We start from the raw sequence: 20,089 nt of genomic DNA, 5'->3' as shown, positions 1-20,089 counted from the left end.
CATAGCCGATACTTAAAGTTTTAGTGGATTTGATATTGTCTTCCATGATATCAGTTCAACAGATCCTGTTTTGGTCTAGAAACTGTTGTAAAAATAAGATTTATTGCACAATAGGCGAGTTTCATTGTTGACAAAAGCGTGCGTTGCATGCTGGGAATTATTTTGGTCGGCGGCAAGAAACACTAATTCAACATGACGGACGGAGCGAGAAAGCACGTAAAGGGTATTGATCCCGTTATTTATCCACTCTAACGGCAGAGGACCCAAGACCATTTGACCAGAAATTGGTCATAAACATCGACGGACGACAAATCACCCTTTTCAACCCCGACAAAAGGTGGACCAAACCAAATTTCTGGTCAGAATCTCCAACTACCTGGACAAATATTCACTTGGGCGACATCCACAATGACTTGGTGGAAACTCCTGGGCCATTCACAGCAGAAAAGATGAAAACCTCCAAGAGTCTCGATGTGTTGTTGAACTTGTTGGAGTCCACGGTTTGTTAGGATCTTCTACGTTTGCTCTGCGGATGTTTGAAAGTCGTTTAATTCACCGTTAGTGGTTCTTTTCACTCGGAATACGAAAAAGACATTTTCCTTCTTCCGTGCTTCTATTTGTGCATCCGATAATACAGCAGGAATTTACCATTATCGGGGATAAATACACGAGGTTACACACTGTGTTTGACGCTACCGTGTTTCTTGCCTCCGACCAAAATATTTCCCAGCAGCAACGCGGGCTTTTAATAACAATGACGTCAGCTGAAACTCGCCTACATTGGCCCAAAACGTCTTACATTAAACTTGTAACTACAGAGCAGCTTTAAAGCTAAAATACAAAACACATTTGGATCGCTTTTTACCTTATGAAGTTTGTCCTTAAAGGAAATTAAATATATTTTCAGTCTCTGCACTGGAGCCTGTTGGTATCGGGACTCAGTAGAGACTTAAAGCCAAAGTATCGACAAATCCACAAGATAAAATCACTTAAACTGAACTGAGAAAAATGTAAAGGCTGCCAAAGTGCCATTATTTTAAGAACAACAAACAATATTAAAAAACTGCAAACCCGGCATTTCTTGTGCGTTTAAAACGTACTAAATAAATATTTGCGTCAAAGATGTAAAAAATTTCAATACTGCAAAACTAGACACACAAAATCATTTGGGGTCAATATTTACCCTGGGTACTTTTTCTCAGTACTAGTCAGGATTTTTGTCATTTTTCCGTGTACGATAACTTTTGGGCTGTAGAAGGTTGAATAAAACATTTTTATGACTCATTATATAACCAAACTAACTCCAAAAGTGATTCATCCTGCTTTTATTTTATTACAGTTTGTGTTGTTTTAACCATATTAAACATTATGAACAATTTTGAGAGGATAAATCTACATTAGAGTTGCGTCAGTGGCATAAAACATTGTAATTTTATTGTTTATAGTCAGTATATTTTCTTCAAGTTTTGATCTCGTGACAGGCCTGATGATATTGAAATGACAAAAAATTCAAGACTTAAAGGTGAATCACTTAAATGGAAATGAGAAAAACGCAAAAGGTCACAGTTTTTCAAGCGCCATCATTTTCCGCAAAACAAACTAAACACATACATATATATAAAAAACTGCAAACTTGGCATTTTATCTGCGGCTTCTGAAATATGTGATTCATGTAATAGTCTGACAGCTCACAGGCTGATTTCAGTCTTTTTTTTGAGCAGAACACCATTATTAAAAACAAAGTGCATATTTTTTTCTCCTTGTTCAACCCTATTACAGATATACAGTCTTTAAAAATACGATCTAAACAGTCCACACTAACGAAAATATGAAAGTAAATCAAAAATGGTGAGGCCAAAATTAGGAACTGGAGTGGACGATTTATTTATTATAAAGAAAGTCAAAATCTCGTCTTGTCTCGTTCTCGTTGATCCAATCTCGTGTCTCGTCTCGCCCCAAAGCCGTCATATTCACATTATTCCGGAAGTTACTTTGGGCGCCGCCGTCATTATGTGGGTTTTATTATTTTGTTCGGGGCCGATCTCGACGGCAAAAAAGTTCAGTACGAACGATAAAGCCGTTATAAAGCCTCCAGACAATCGATGAAGCGTCGACTTTTACACGCTTTACCGACTTTATGTCATGTTTAAGACGCAAAACGTTTCGGAATCGGAAGTGCCACCACACAAAAAGCGTTTAGAGACAAAAGTAGGCCGGAAAAAGGTGGATAAGAGCAATGACGTTTATCGTACTTTTAAATCATGGGGAGAAAATTATCTGCCATTTTGGATTAGAAAAAGGCGACAATGTTCGATCTCTAATTTTGATCCACAGACTGATTTGACAGTGCGCATTTTAAACGTTTTCACGAGCAGAAATATGGGGACTGAAACGTGACAACGCATCGTCTATAAATAAGGACGGGACAAGATCTCGTGAAAAGAATCTCTTGAGATTTTTCCTCATGTTTTTAACGTTTGGATTGAAAAAATGTGAAACATCCACACCGACCGTTTAAACACAGATCTGTAAAGCAGCGTTGGGCGATGTGCTAAAAAATATTCAACATTTTCTCAAAACCAGGTCCTAATTTCAGTTTTACGTTTGTCCCTTTTTCGCTTTTCACTACTATACACGGAGACCGACCAACTGACACTGGGTTCTGCATGTATGTCTATGGAGGAATGTTCAGCAGTTTCCATGGTGACACGACGCACAAATCGGCAAACGCTGTCAACAAAAAGTAAAGTTCTAAGATGGTCTGAAAACTCAAGAAAATATAGAGTTCTTTTAGGTCAGACTGTGTAAAAACAAAAGGTCAGATTAACGTTCAGATGGAGTCGTGCAGTTTCAGACAGAGCAGTGCCTCGAGTTGTAGTTCATGAAAGATCAGAACATCAGTACTGTCAGATTTGTACGTGTGTTTTCTCCGGGTCTAGAGCCGCAGTCGTGCTGTTGTGTGTTTGTTGAAGTGGAGTTGGCGCAGCTCTGAGCTCAGACCTGTCTGTACCAGTCCAGTCCTCAACCTCTGCAGCTGACGCACTTTAAACAAAGTCATACGACACACAACTACAACGCACAACTACAGCTGACGCACTTTAAACAAAGTCATACAACGCACAACGACACAGCACAACTACAGCTGATGCACTTTATCTTAACACACTCATACAACACACAACTACAGCACACGACAGCGGACAACGACACAGCACAATGACAGCACACAACTACAAGGCACAACACACACTTTATCTAAACAAAGTCATAGAACACACAACTACAGCACACAAGGACAGCGCACAACTACGACGCAGAAGTACAGCTGACGCACTTTATCTGTACACACTCATAAAACACGACTACAGCACACAACTACAGCTGACACAAGTACAGCGCACAACTAACGACAAAACTACAGCACACAAGTACACTACACAACTATACCGCAAAGTACACTACACAACTATACCGCAAAGTACACTACACAACTATACCGCAAAGTACACTACACAACTATACCGCAAAGTACACTACACAACTACACTACAGAGCACAACTACAGCACACAAATACCGCGCACAACCACACTACACAAATTCAGTGCACACGTACAGCTGACACTCTTTATCTGAACAAACTCAAACTGATGACACAACACAGTGCACTGGGAACAACCAGACCCACGGCGCGCGACAGCTACGGCGCGCGACAACTACGGCGCACGACTACACAACTATATAATAATATACTGTACAATATAATAATTTGGCCTTGTCACTACGGCAACATCATTTTGGGGGGAAAAATGTATTTGCCATTTCTGAATTTTGCCAAAAGTGAGTCTGATACGGAGTCATGAACAGACCCTGGAGGTGTGACGTGAACTGCAGGCTCTGCTCTGTCTGGAGCTCTGCTAGACTTTAATCTGAGCTTTATTTAAACACAAAAGACCTGATTGAACTGAACGACACACAACAGGTGAACTGATCAAACTCTGAACACAACCATGAAGCAAGAACACGGAGAACACGGAAACTAAAACATGCTCTTTACATCCATTTTTTTCTTTTCTGATAAACTTAATCTTATTCAACAGTGTTTGTTCAAGTGTGTATATAGTTGTAACTGAGGAACAATCCACCACAGAGGTACATGTAGAACACCCCCAGCGTCACGTCCCTGCAGAGTATCAATATTTGCTCTTTTTCAGGCTTTTTCTCCGACACAGAAGATGATGTGACGTTTGGACTCACCACCTGATTAACGCAAAACTGATTCTTGAACTTTAAGCGGTGTTCTAATGTTGTTCCCTCGTCAGACACACACCTGGAGCTGTGCTTTTGTTTCACTCGCACACGTTTGAGTAAATCTTTATTATAAAAGCTCCAAATGTTCTGTTCCACCTTGTGATGTCGTGAAACGTAGTAGTCAGGGCACTTTTTGCTTTAGTTGAGTGGAGATTTTCAGTTCGCAGGGCTGAAATGATCCAAATGATTCTAGTGAAGGGGGATGGAGTTTAAAAACACAGTGGAAGAAGGGTCTGTTTACACGAGAAAATATTTTATGGGAGGCGTCTTTGGTTTAGACGGTGACGGTACATTGACCCGGGGTGAACACGCCGCTGTAGTAAAGTGACCCCCCCATAGGATTTTGACTCCTCTTACTTTTTTCTTTAGTCGTTTCTTATCTGATCATTATTTCTCATGTCATTTACTTTTATGATATATATTTCTACATATTAATTTTCTTTTAAGGTATTTTAAGGAATGTTTTGATGGAGAACGACTTGGTATTTTGTGTAAATGTAAAGTATTGTTCAAATTGCATAGACATCGCAATCTTGTCACTTTTTATATTGTATTTTACATTTTTATGGTTTTTAGTTTGCCATGTTCAAATAATCCTTAATCATAATGTCAATTTAGGCGATGGTTTGTAAGAATAATGAACTTGAATTTAGTCATGTTGTGTTATAATAAACATATTGGGGGTCAGATTATTATAGTCATAAGTTTCCCCTGTTTAACGACTCAATAGATCAGCCCTGTCTATTTTCTATTTGAACAAGATTCCAAATCATTATACATCACTTTGATTACCGAACTAATTAATAACGGCTTATCTCATTTTCAGTAAAATATATTTAAACAACTAAGTCATTTTTAACATTAAAAAGTTATAATCAATTATGAAAAATCTGAATCTTTGTGTCATTCGTTCATTCGTTTTTCAGTATAAAACCAAAAATAAGAAAACAACGGAGTCAACCCTCGGAGTCAAACCTCGGGAGTCAAACCTCGGAGTCAAACCTCGGAGTCAAACCTCGGAGTCAAACCTCGGAGTCCCGCTCTGGTCCCGCTCTGGTCCCGCTCTGGTCACGGATGTCATGTAAACTGCCGTTATCTGTTTTTTCCATTTTTCATTTAAACACAAAATCAAAAACTGAAAAAAAAATCATTATCTGTTTTTTCATTTTGGTTTTGGAGACAAATAATGAAGAAAACAGTTGTTTTTTTCGTTTTCTTATTTTTGGTTTTATATTGAAAAACAAATGAACGACTGACACACGGATTCATCTGAGTTCTTCAAAAAACACTTTTAAATAGGTCAATATGTTTTAATTTGCAGATATAGTATTAATATTCAAAGTTTTTCTATAGAATTCAAGTTGTTTATTAATAAAATATAGATTTTCATAGGGGGTCAACATACCAGAACAGGATTCTGACCCCGGGGTCAAAATAGTGTATGGTATGTTGACCCCGGGGTCACTTCACCGCGGGGTCAAAATCCTACACCACACCGGCGTTTCTGGGGCTTAAAATCTGAACCCACCCTCCAGAGTGGCAAAGTTGAATACTCTCCGCCGCAGTGTTTCCGTCTACACTGAACAAGACACAAAACTCTGGTCAGATGTGCTCAGGTCGTGTACATGTGTACATCACATACATACAGGACACAGAAACATGCACACCCAGTTGAATTCCACACACTTGTGCACAGATTTCCTCCCAAAACGCTCGTCTAAATTTGAAAATTAAATATTAATTTAATTAAATAAATTAAAGCCACTTTTGCGTCTTCTGATCAGATCCTCATCATAAAATCTCAGCCCAGAGAGTTAAACATGTGTGAATGAAACAAAACACAACTCAGGTCTGTTTGAGACGAGGAAACGACATTAGAACAAAAATCTGAAAATATAACACGAGTAGAGCAGTGACCAGGACTGAAAGATTTGTGGGAAAATGTCTAATTTATGTTTCAATATTAAGATTCATAAGATTCTTCTGGAGTTCACGTTTTCCAGAAGAACTGACAAAAAGACTCAAATATGACATGACAAATTAATCCAAGGATCACACTTCAGAACATGTCTGTGCAGATCTGAACTTCAGGGTTGGCGGTTTTTATGCAGAGTTTTTTGCAGAGTCAGATTTTTTTTTAGGTTATTCGCGGAGGAAACGATGCCACTTCAAAAACTGCAGCTTTTGCTAATTACATCCGTTCGAATTATGAGTAGAGACGGGACAAGATCTTACTCCACAAGATCTCGCGAGACAAACCTGCGAGAAAAGAGAAGAAAATTATCTCAGATGTTTTTATGTTTGGACTGGATACAAAAATGGAGTTGTACTGATGATGAGTTACATTTTTTTGAGAAGACGTAGTCCCAAAAATCACTGCGACGACGACAGCGAAAATATTAAAGTGAATCAAAAATGGTGAGGCCAAGATTTGGAACTGGATTAGACAATTTATTAATTATAAAGAATGTCAAAATCTCGTCTTGTCTCATTCTCGTGGTCCCAATTTCGTGTCTCGTCTCGTATTGGGGTATTTCTTTCTCGTCCCACCCCAAAGCCCTCGTGTTCACATTATTCCGGAAGTTGCCGCGGGCGCCGCCGTCATTACTGGGTTTTATTATTAGGGATGTAACGATATCTAAATCTGTCAGTACGATATTATCACGATATGCATCTCACCGTACGATATTTATTGCGATACTTCGGAGAGGCTGATATAATTGTTGAAACTTTTTTGTGAATTATTTCCTTCACAATCCCAAGAATAGAGGTCACGTGTCCCGATGGCAACGGTCCCTACGCCGCCATGACGCCGGGCAACACTATGTCATTGACTTCAGCAGCATCGGAGAAACATGGGCAGGTTTTGTTGTGTATTTGGTTGTTCTAGACGCTATGAAAGGGGAAAAAATGTTTGTTTCTTCACTGTTCCTCTGGAAATGACTCATCAGGATCAAACAAGGGAATTATTTAAATTGTTTCATGGTTTATTTAATGAGAGAAGCACATTTACTGAACTAAAATGTAAAAAGAAAACATTTGCAGTGTGAGTGGCAGTAGTAGAAACTGTATGTTCCAGCACATATAAACATGTCACTCGTCGTAGGACCATGTTTTCTTTATTGTCTTGTTTATCCACAACTATGTCTTCTAGAATCTCTTTTTTGTGAGCGGATCTTTCTAACGTTGGCGAGGATCTTTTCGTGGCCGATTCTTTCGAGGTTCGGCTCACAGACTCTTCGACTCGTGCGTCATGTTGATCGCAGGAGCTCAGTGTGGGTTCGTTGAATCATAAACTAGTGCGGGTTTTCCTCGATAAATTAATGACATTTTAGTTCAGTAAATGTGCTTCTTTCATTAAATAAGTTATGAAACAATTTAAATAGCAAATACCTTGATGAAAGTGACGTGTGTCTTGATGGGACCATTGGAAATCTCTTTGCGGTTTATTTTTTCGAGCTATAATTCCCGTCTTTTTTCGATAATTCCCTTGTTTGATCCTGATGAGTCATTTCCAGAGGAACAGTGACGAAACGGTTCGTTTTATCCCTTTCAGAGCGTCTAGAACAACCAAATACACAACAAAACCTGCCCATGTTTCTCCGATGCTGCTGAAGTCAGTGACATAGTGTTGCCCGGTGTCATGGTGGCGTAGGTACCGTTGCCATGGGGACACGTGACGGTGCAAAGCCTCTATTCAAATTAAAACATATTTCTTCATGTTGTCTGTCATGTTGAATCATGGGAATTGTAGTTTCCGATCTTTATAAGCTGTTGCTTCTGTAAAACCTGCATTTAAGCAAAGAAACGTGTAATTTGATATATTATGACAGTCCGCGATATTACTGTGAGACTTTTAACGATACGACATCTCGATATTTCGGTTATTTTTACACCCCTAGGTTTTATTCGATCTTGACAGCAAATAAGTTAAATTTTAAAGCCTCCAGAGAACTGATGAAGCGTTGACTTGTTGGTCTCATGAACATTGATCATTTTTACAAATTTGACCAAATTTTTGTCATGTCTTAGAAGCAAAACGTTTCCCAAAATTTTCATTGATTCCCGTTTAACCGGAAGTGACACCACAAAAAAAAACACACAAAAAAACGCGGTTTAGAAGCGATTAGAGACAAAAGTGGGCGGGGTGGAATAAGGTGGATAACAGGAATGAAGTTTATCGTACTTTAAAATCATCGGGAGAAAATTATCGGACATTCTGGATTAGAAAAAAAAAAAAATAAAGGCCACACTGGTCAATCTCTAATTTTAAATTTTTCACGAGCAGAAAAATGAGACCCTGAAATGTGAGCTCGAGTCGTCTAAATATATATATAATAAGAATTGGACAAGATCTTACAAGACAAAATCACCGTAAGATTGTGCGCACATACTAAAAAAATTATCTCTTGAGATTTTTTCCTCACTTTTTTAGATTTGGATTGAAAAAATACTGGTCCTGGTGAGTTACATTTTTGAGTGTAGTCCCCAAAAACCAGAGCTACAAAGACACTAGAAATATTAAATAAAAAAATAAAAAATGGTGAGGCTAAAATTGGGAACTGGATTAGAGTTATTTTAAAGAAAGCCAAAATCTCATCTCATTCTTGTAGTTCCAATCTCGTGTCTCATAGAAATTATATCGCTTCCCAGAGAAATGAAGTTTACTTTCAGATCATGGGGAGAAAATTATCCAAATTGGTCCAACATATCAGCAGTTTATCGCCCATTTTAGATTTGAAAAAAAAAAAAATCCATCTGGAATAGAAAAAGCCACATTGATTTTCAAATATGGGACTGAAACATGTTGTCACGTGGTCTAAAAATAATAAGGACGGAACAAGATCTTGTGTCACAAGATTTTGCGAGACAAAATTGCCCTAAGATTGTGGGCACAAAAAAAGAATTTTTCCTCACGTTTTTTCATTCGGACTGAAAAAACTCATCTCGTTCTTGTAGTTCCAATCTTGTGTCTCGTGAAAATTGTATCTCGTCTCAGAGTAACGAAGTTTACTTTCACATCACGGGGAGAAAATGATCCAAACTGGTCCAACATATCAGCAGTTTATCGACCAATTTAGATCTGAAAAGCCTGTACTATGTGGTTTTTTTTAAATAAAAAAAACACATCGGTTGATCTCACATTTTCATGCACACATTGATTTGTCATTTTGCGCAATTTAAACATTTTCACGAGCAGAATCTGGAACTAAAACGTGACGTCGCATCGTCTAAAAATGATCTCTTCAAATTTTTTCCTCACGTTTTCACATTTAGATTGAAAAATACTGGTCCTGGCGAGTTACATTTTTGAGTGTGTCCCAAAAAACAGAGCTACAAAGACAATAAAAATATTAAATAAATAAATCAAAAACGGTGAGGCTAAAATTGGAAACTGAAACGCACCATGTGTTTATGAGAAGTCTAAATAATGTCAAAATCTTGTGTTTCGTCTTGTACTGTGGAAATTATCTCTCGTCCCGCCCCTAAACCTCGTCCAATAATAATGAAGCTTCTCGTACTTTCAAATCATTGGGAGAAAATGATCCAAATTGCTTCTATATCAGCAGTTTAATCGACCATTTTGGATTTGAAAAGCCTGTATCTGGAATAGAATAAGCCTCACAGATCGATCTCTCATTTTGACGCACACATTGATTTGTCGGCGCACATTATAAACGTTTTCACAAGCAGAAAAATGGGACAGAAATGTGACAACGCATCGTCTGTAAATAACTGCACGTCGTGATTTGCTAGTGAATTAATTTAGGTGAGATTAAAACTGCATTCGAACGTATTTTCGATGAAGAGTTTCTTTGCAGAGACACGCTGGGAGGGTTCTGCTCCATTATTAAGAAGTTGTTGATACGATGTTTTTTGATACAGTGCACATTTATATTTAAAATCTATTGGCTGTGATACTAAAAGTTTATTCAGGGCCTGATTACATGAGACTTGTGGGTAAAACCGACAAAATATTTTATAGGAAGTGCCTTTTGTAGACGGTGACGCCGGCTTTTGGGGCTTAAAAACGCAAAAATCTGAAACCACCCAAAGTTGAACACTCACTCGGTCCCAGCTCTGGAGTCATTGTTTTGCAAGTTTCGAGTAAGTCTCAAGTCTTTGGCCTCAAGTCCGAGTCAAGTCCCAAGTCAAACACAGGCAAGTCCAAGTAGAGTCTCGAGTCACTGGTGCATAAGTCCAAGTCAAGTCCAAGTCGTCTGCTTTGAGCTTCAAGTCATTTCAAGTCTTTACCAAATATAGTTTAGATTTTTGCAATTTATATGAATTTTAAACTAAATTGTACTTTTAAAAATTCATAGTATATTTATATATGAGTATTTATAATATTTAGATAATGTTTCCTTTTAAAAATGTCTTGACAAGATTTTAGTGTGAATCATTATGGTCAGAATAGAAATAATTCAGATTTAAAAGTGCTTCTCAAGTCTGAGTCAAGTCTCAGGTCAGTGACCTTCTAGCCCAAGTCGAGTCCCAAATCTTAGTCCATTTTATCCAGTCAAGTCCGAAGTCATGACTTGCAAGTCCGACCTCTGCTCTCCGTCGTAGTGTTTCCGTCTACACTTCCCAAGACGCAACACTCTGGTCAGATCTGCTCAGGTCGTGTACATGTTTACATTACATACATCACCACCGAGTCGCCTGGCGTGCAAACACAATCAAATTCCACACACTGCGTCACCGTATGCACGCAGATTTCCTCCAGAAAACGTTCATCTAAACGTAGAATAAAAAGTGAAGACAGTGCGCCAATTGTGTGTTTTTTGTTCAGACCTTCATCATATAAATGCAGACTTAGATTCTAGATGTAGTAACGTAGTTGGTTGGTCATTATTAGAAGTGGATCTGGTGTTTTTCACCTGCATAATGAGTGCGAAGGTCTTCATTTTCATTTAAGTGGTCTTAAAAAAGTCAAACCTGGGGATACCCTGGATACGAAAATGGATTTGGAGAGTTAAATTTTTTGCAAAGCTGAACTCCCAAAAGCTGTTACAAAGACAGAAAAAAATATTAAGTGAAGTGTTTTACAGTGTTCTACTCTACCAGCGGAATGTTCAGCGGTTACTATGGTGACACAACGCTCACATTAAATTAGACTTTTGATGATACAATATCTTGATATTTTGGTTATCATTACATCCCTATAAATAAAATGGTCAGGTTTGGATAGATTGAGTAACAAAGCTTCAGACAGATTAGTGTTTAAAGTTTCAGAAAGTGACTAATGTACATCTGCACTTGTTCTATTACACCATGTTTTTTTGTTTTTTGGTTCAGTTCCAGCTCTTATCTGAGACCAGTTTTTGGCTTCTGTCCAGCAAAAGTTAAAATGTAATACTGCGTTTCAAAATCTTTACCCCAAAACACGTGGAGCGAGTTTGGAAAAATGTCTAGTTGTGTGGTTTTTTTCACCATTTTAGGAAAACATTTACGATTCGTGCTTTAAAGACTAAGATTTCTGAGCACCGACATTTGAGAGAAGTCTGAAAAACAAATAACTAAAGCAAGAATGTCATGTATTTCAGACCGTAAAGGCCCGATGACAGGGTGAGCAGGATTCGCAAAAATATTAAATTTATGTTGTTTACTTGGCACAGAATCTCGTGTTACGAAAAAAGCCCTGTACCTGATTTTTTTTACAGCATGTTTGAGCAAAATGTGTCTTGCCCCGGTGCGGATCAGCTGCTCTGGGAGGTCAAACTGAGTGCACCGTCTGCGTCGAAACATGAAGCATTTAACCATCAGGTAATCAGGAAGTGTGTGTTAGCATTACTGTAAAAGGAAAAGTGAAATCTGGTCTCTGAAAGTTGAGAAAAGCTCTTAAAAACTCTGATAATTAGCACTAGGGGTGTGCAAAAACATCAAAATATCACTGTATCGTGTCGTTTCACGTAATGATTCAGTATCGATATCGTAGACTGCTGTATCGATATATCACCAAGAGTGTTTTTTTTGGTTTATTTTATTTTTTATTGTTTGTTTAGAGGAAGGAAACTCGTTGACATTTTCGCTGTTTTGATGATTAAAATGTTTGTGTTTCAGATTAACTTTGCACAAGAAGTGGTTTAACAAAAACTTTTAGAATCACAGACATGATTTACACTTTATTTTTATTGAACCGTATCGAATCGATTTGAAATATATCGTATATATCAAAAGCTCGTATCAGCAACTTCTTAATGATCCCAGTCCTAATTAAGAAGCTCAGAATGAATAAGGAAAAACTTTGGGCCTCTGCAAACTCTTGATGTTTTTAGATGCCGTATTTTTCGGACTGTAAGTCACACTTTTTTTCATGGTTTGTGTGTTTCCTGTGACTTCTATATTAAAATGTTTGAGTGAAGTGTGGAGAGGTTCTAGTCTTGTGTGTGAGGATCTGCTGCTCCTGTTCCTCCTGCACCACTGTCACTTGGCTCTACTGCGCATGTCTCCTGCAGAAAGAGCCTCTGTTCTGTCTGTATCATGTCAGTCGATCGCACCGTTACTTCTGCACCACTCGACTATTTAACATTTAAACTTATAAAGACAAAGACTGAGAAAACTGAACACAAATGCCCCCGAAAACTAAATCAGATTCTGCAGATTTACAAACTGCAAGTCGTGAAATCTGCAGCAGAAAGAAAGTTTGGAGTGAGAGAGAAACTTGTGACTTGTGGAGGATGCACCATGAAACTTTCCTGAAGTCACTGGATGGATGGACAAAGTCTGGACTTCAGTGACACTGAAACCATCCTGTCGAGATTCAGAAAGACCCCCAATAATTCTGTAAATATAACCAGGTCTAGCCCCCCGTCTAAACCAAGGTCGGAACCAGGACTAAACCATGTCTGAACTGTCCTAAACCAAGTGTAGGTCTAACTGAGGTCTAAACCAGGTCTAACCATGATCAGAATCAGGACCTGGATTAAACCAAGTCAAAGCCAGATCTAAACCAGATCTAAACTAGATCTAACCAAGATCTAATCCAGGTTTAACCCAAGGTCTAAACCAGGTCTAAACCAAGGTCCTTCAGTGACACCGAAACCATCCTGTCGGGATTCAGAAAGACCAGAATAATTCTAACTGAAATGATGCTGAGTCTGACGACAGCGACACAGAAGAGTTTGTGTCGCTCTGTTTACCTCCGGAGGTCGAGGTCGAGTTGTTCAGAAGTGACACTGAGGATGAAAAATTGAATGGATTTAGTGATTTGGAGTGAGATGGAGAGTTTGTTAAACTTGTTCTGTTCTGTTTATGTTATAGTTTATCTGAAGAACTGTGAAATATGTGACGTTAACAGTCTGTTGTTTTCTCTTCTATTGTTTTTACTACAACTTGACTTGACAGGAAATGTCTGCTCCTGCTCTCTCATTTTATAAAACATATTTCCCCCAAAAAGTGCGACTTATATGTTTTTTTTCTTCTTCATTACACATTTTTTGGCTGGTGCGACTTTAAAAACAAACTCTTTATGACACAGGCTCAGGCAGGTCCAAGTCAGATCTGAAAGGGTTTTCTGATGGAAGGACTCCCAACCGCAGACGGACTATAAGTAGAAGCCACCGGGTCAAGTTACAAGGCAGATCTGTGGAGAGGTGACCCCATTCACATGATTATCAGATTATTTTTGAGTAATAAATACACCTGTGTTTACAGAAGACGTATTATACTTTTGTCTGTGATCGTTTATGACACCAGTGGGTCATAAGTGGACATTTTATTATAGACGTAATTGATCTAAAATATTGATCTGACTTAATAAAAGAAACAGGTCTGCTGACTTACGGGCTGGAAATTGCAGAGCCAAAAGTGTCATTAGGAGGTGCATTTTTTTCATGTTGTATCAAAATCACTACGCAACGCTGCAGAATCGTACGTGTATATCAAGGTTTAAGAAAATAAACTTGGAGAGTGAAGTGCGTACGTCACAGTGGGCGTGGGCACCATGGAGCTGAAAACGGGGGCAGATCGGAGCGATGACGTCTCGAATACATGAGAATAAAGATGACTCAAACATGTATGAATCACTAGAAATACAACTTCAGAGGGAAAATAAGAAGGAAAATCTATTACAACATGATCAAAAGTCAGTTTACACCAAGTCTCTTTGAATAAGCGCGGTTAGAGGCTGCGTTTATATGATGAGGGTCTGAACAGAAGATGCAAACGTGGCGTTGCGTCTTCACTTTTTATGCCGCGTTTAGACGAGGGTTTTCGGGAGGAAATCTGCGTGCGCACGGTGATACAAAAGCAAAAACGTGTACTTGACCTGAGCAGATCTGACCAGAGTTTTGCGTCTTGGGCAGTGTAGACGGAAACACTACGGCGGAGCGTGTTCAACTTTTCCACTCTGGAGGTTCGTTTCAGATTTTTGCGTTTTTAAGCTCCACAAACGCTGTTACCGTCTAAACGAAAGACACTTCCTATAAAATATTTTGTCGTTTTTACCCATAAGCATTCTCGTGTAAACAGAACCTCAGATCCGCTGGACAGAACCTTCAGGAGACGGCGTCAGAAAAGAGACTGGATCTGTCTTTTAGATACGTTACATATTGATTATTGCATTGGCCAATAGTGATTTATTTTTATTTTTTTATATATTGTTCTGTGGCAGCCCAACTCCACAGCAGGTCTGCCAAAAGAAAAGAAAATCAGACAGTAATCGATTCTAAAACTAGTATCGAAATTAGATCCTCACTGTTCTCAAGTATCGATACTAAAAAAAAAAGTCTCATTGACAGAACAGAAATGAACCTTCTCTGAATGTCTGAATAATTTTTTTAATGATCTTGAGCTCTTTCAGTACAAGTATAAGAGAACATAGACTGGTATACGTCCATGGAACACTATGGAACACTACGGAACACTAAGGAACCTGCGTGAACTCTGATATATTCCACATGGGAAAAGTAAAAAAGTATTGCTATTTAATGTTGAAAATCACATTCTATTGTCTAAACAATAATGTGGTTTTATTATCATTGTGGTATCAGAATCGGTATCGAGTATCGACTCTGCTTTGACTTTTAAATAGTTTAAATCCAGGCTCAAAACGGTTCTGTTTGGCGACTGTGTGCGACATTTCTTTTCGCATTCTTCTCTCTATTAAATTTTATGATGATTATTTATGTTTTGATTTGTTTGTGTTGTGATTTTAAAGTATTTCTTATGCGCTGTACAAATAAACTTGCCTTTCTTTAGTACTGAAATTGAGTTTGCAATTTTAGTATCGTGACAACACCAGGGCTGGGATCAGTAAGAAGTTGCCAATACGATACACACCTCGATACAGTGAGCTTTCGGTTCGATACAATATATTTGAATTCAGTTCAATAAAAAAAGTCTAACTCATGTCTGTGAAACTAAAAGTTTTTGTTAGATCACGTCTTGTGTAAAGTTCATCTGAAACACAAACATTTTAATCATCAAAACTGTGAAAATGTCAAATGTGTCGCATAAACGAGTTTCCTTTCTCTAAACTGTAGCTGTAACAACATAATGTAGTAAAATAAACGAAAACATACTCTTGGTGATATATCAATACAGCAGCAGCACGATATCGATACTGTATCATCACCTTAAACGATACGGTATATCAATATTTTTGCACATCCCTAGTGCGTATGACTGAAAAGTTTCTCATTTAATGTTTCTCTCTTTTTGAATTTTAGTTCTGATTTGTTTGTGTTGTGATTTTAAAGTATTTCTTACAGGGTAAACAACTAAACTTGCCTTGTCTTTCCTTAATATTGAAATCAAGTTTGAAATTTCAGTATAGTGACTAGAGATGTAACGATATCCAAATCTCTCAGTGCGATATTATCACAATATGCATCTCACAGTACGATATAATTGTAGACAGGACACTTTTTTACTTTGAAAATACCCTGACATCATCTTGGTGTGAATTATTTCTGTCATAATCCCAAGAATTCAAGTAAAAAACGTATTTCTTCATGTTGTTTACACTGAAATGAATCATGGAAATTGTAGTTTCTGATATTTATAAGCTGTTGCTTCTATAAAACCTACATTTAAGGAAAAGAACTTGTGATTCGATAATATTGTAAGACTTTTGACGATGCGATATCACAATATTTCGGTTGTAGTTTCATTTCTAACCGTGACAACACCCAATAATGCAAAATATTTTTGCAATAAACTGCAAAATCTTACTCCATCCTACTTTAGCTTAAAGAGGCAACAGTTCTCTTAACTCGAGCACATTCTGGCCAGTCCACCCACCTCTGCAACCCTGCACCATTAAACCCCCACAGCACCAGCTGTAGATCCATCCACCCAAAATATTCCCCAGAGACTCGTGGACGAAACCCGTGCGTAATCGTGCCGTCTTTCTCGCTTTACCTGCGGTTTCCTCGCACCAGAATCAACATGTCGACGGGCCAAACGAGCGCAGCAGCAGCAGCACCTCCTAAGCTAAACTTTTACACAACTCGCCTGCAGCAGAAAAAAATAAAAAAGTAAAAACTCAAACTCCGCCGCTAACGCTGACAGATGGTTTCTTCGTTACGCATTTGGACGTTTTTACGCGCAGATCCGAGTGCGATACAAACCTCGTTACAGTGCACTTTCGATTTGATATATTTAAAATTGATTCGCTACAATTAAAAACAAATATAAAGTTTAAATCATGTCTGTGATACTAAAAGTCTTTGTGTTTCATATGAACTTTGCACAAGAAGTGGTTTAACAAACATTTGAATCCTCAAAACAATGAAAATGTCAAATGTGTCGCATAAACGCGTTTCCTTCCTCTGAACAAAAACAAAACTGTAGATCTGTAACAAAATAATTTAGTAAAATACACCAAAAAATACTCTTAACGATACGATAAATGATACGATATATCGATATTTTTGCACACCCCTAGTGCGTACGACTGAAAAGTTTCTCATTTAATGTCTCTTTTTTTTATTTTGGTTTTGATTTGTTTGTGTTTTAAAGTATTTCTTACGTGGTAAACAAATAAACTTGCCTTGCCGTTACTTAATATTGAAATCAAGTTTGAAATTTTAGTATTGTGACTAGAGATGTAATGATATCCAAATCTCTCGGTACGATATTTATTGCGATATTTTGCAGAGGCTGATATAATTGTAGATAGGACACTTTTTTGATTTTAAAATATTTCTATCATAAAAACGTATTTCTTCATGTTGTTTACACTGAAATGAATCATGGGAAATGTAGTTTCCAATGTTCATAAGCTTTTGCGTCTATAAAACCTGCATTGAAGGACAGGAACTTGAAATTTGATATATTGTGACAGCCTACAATATTATTGTGAGACTTTTGACGATGCGATATCATGATATGATATTTCGGTTGTAGTTTCATTTCTAACCGTGACAACACCCAATAATGCAAAATATTTTTGCAATAAACTACAAAAACTTACTCCATCCTACTTTAGTTTAAAGAGGCAACAGTTCTCTTAACTCGAGCACATTCTGGCCAGTCCACCCACCTCTGCAACCCTGCACCATTAAACCCCCACAGCACCAGCTTTAGATCCATCCACCCAAAATATTCCCCAGAGACTCGCGGACGAAACCCGTGCGTAATCGTGCCGTCTTTCTCGCTTTACCTGCGGTTTCCTCGCACCAGAATCAACATGTCGACGGGCAAACGGAGCGCAGCAGCAGCACCTCCTGAGCTAAACTTTTGCACAACTCGCCTGCAGCAGAAAAAAAAAAAAAAAAAAAAAAAAAAAAAAAAAAAGGGAAAACTCAAACTCCGCCGCTAACGCTGACAGATGGTTTCTTCGTTACGCATTTGGACGTTTTTACGCGCAGATCCGAGTGCGCTGCTTTCCCCCAAAATGTCGTTATTGTCCCGGGTGTCTATAGGCAGCAGACACACCTCCGTGGAGCTGTATATGGCTGTCCGCTCGTTACATAACTGAGCCTAGTTTCGAACCAACTTACAGTAAACATGAGCCTATAAGAGGAGTGCAAAAAGCCAGGCTGAAAATCGGGTTAATGTGCAGAAACACGCAAACAATAAACGCTTTACCGGTGTGAAAGTGCTGCACGCAGCTCGCCAGCGGGGCTTAAACGCGGTTAAAGCGGAGAAAAGCTCGGTTTTGAGAGGCTTTTTCTGCACCAACAGGTTGAGGAGCCCAGTGACACGTGTGGCCAAACTTCTGTGCAGCCCCCCCTTCCGTCGCCGTTCACCCCGTTCCCCGGGCCTTTCCAGCGGTCCCGCGGGGGTGACAGCTCCGCAAAGTCCCACCAAACTATCCCCGGAGCCCCGCCGACCACCGCCGTCCGCGCGGAGCTCCAGCGATGCCCCGATAAAACGCCACTTGTACGCCGCTTTCCCCCGCCGCCGTTAGCATCCGCCGTCGCTAGCCGAAGCTAAGTTGGCGAAGTTAAGTTGGGACTGGCCCCCGGAAAAAAGTGTGTCGGCTCCGCGGAAACGGCCCGGAGCGGCGCCGGAGCGGGACGGAGCGCGGACCCGGGGGGAGTCGTTTACCTGCCGAGCTCTCTGGAAGGCGTCCACCAGGCCGTCGGACTTGAGCGCCGGCTGGTTGATCGAGGCCTGTCCCTGCACCAGCTCCGCCATCGCCGCGCCACTAGCCCCAACCGTTAGCCGTTAGCCGGATTAGCCCGAGCTGCTAACGCCGAAGCCCCGAGCGAAGATGGCGCCGAGGACAGAGGCGCACTCCTCCTCCGACCGCGGGGACATTTAACTGCGATTTAAAAAAAATATATATTATTACTTATAAATACTACATCATTGTAACAGTGGTAGCCGTAAAGCAGAATACGGTACGATACAAAAAATAAAAAATAAAATCATATGATAATTATGTGTAAATATGACATAATAAAAACTGTAAAACAATATGGTATGATTAAAAAAAAAAAAAAAAACGTTTTAAAAACGTATGGGTAAGTACCACATATACATAAAAGTTATACAGATAAATATACTTTTAAAAATAAATTAATAAAAAAGTATGCAGACATTTTTTTTAATTTTAATTAAAAAATAAATTAAAATAAAATCTATACTGATAAAATAATAACTGTAAAATATAATACAGTACGATACAAAAAAAGAAAGAAAATGGGTTAAAATTATTATTATTTAGTATGTATAGTGTGTAACTTGTTTTGCTATATGTAAATATTTGTAAAGTTTCGTGATCAATGTTTTCATGTTGTTTGTTTTTTACTTACTGTACATACATTTATACAATTTATGTCTTATTTATTTATTTATACATGTACAATATTATCTATCAATGCAATAAAATAAAAAAAATCGTACATAGCAAGATTTTTTTTTATTTATTTTTTTACTCAAGGAATCATAAAAGTTGTCGAATACAAAAAGTAAACAGAAACACAGAGGATCGATAATAATAAATTAAACGTACAATACTAAACCGTGTCATGAGTTCGGTTTAAAGTCTTTAAAGCCTGCGTGCTGCGGGAGAGTGACACCTCCTGTCGCTCGTCCCGATCTGCGCTGTCAGCTGTTTGTTTCTCCATTTCCGCTTCCGCGTTCAGTCACGTGGTGGTCGGATCCACAGGTGGAAGTTTACAGGAGTTCACTTTGTTCCATTTCACTTTGTTCCATTTCATTTTATTGCCTTTTATTTACGAGCGCGGAAATAAATGAGACACAGAGGCCGTTGTGTGTTTGATTGTAAAGGTGTTTGTGCAGAGAAAAGCTCCGTGTTTCTCCTGCTTCTGTCACAAAAACTCAGACTTAGAGTTTGACAGATTTTATTGATCAGTGTGACC

The 20,089-nt window shown here is 38.6% G+C and overlaps 1 protein-coding gene across 1 annotated transcript in view; it reads right to left on the bottom strand.

Annotated features, from left to right (window-relative positions):
• Window positions 1-18,968, bottom strand: part of LOC110159174 (far upstream element-binding protein 3-like) — a 47,334-nt gene extending 28,366 nt beyond the window's left edge. Inside the window, exon 1 of the mRNA XM_055161882.1 lies at window positions 18,810-18,968. Coding sequence (XP_055017857.1) covers window positions 18,810-18,899 — 90 coding nt within the window. The 5' untranslated portion in view covers window positions 18,900-18,968. The remainder of the gene's footprint in view (window positions 1-18,809) is intronic.
• Window positions 18,969-20,089: the final 1,121 nt, after the last annotated feature.

Source organism: Boleophthalmus pectinirostris, unplaced genomic scaffold (assembly GCF_026225935.1).
Source record: "Boleophthalmus pectinirostris isolate CB_2022bp ecotype Guang Dong unplaced genomic scaffold, ASM2622593v1 HiC_scaffold_4, whole genome shotgun sequence".
Classification (NCBI taxonomy): domain Eukaryota; kingdom Metazoa; phylum Chordata; class Actinopteri; order Gobiiformes; family Gobiidae; genus Boleophthalmus; species Boleophthalmus pectinirostris.
The sequence above is the reverse complement of the archived record's forward strand: the minus strand, read 5'-3'. Positions and strand labels throughout refer to the sequence as shown.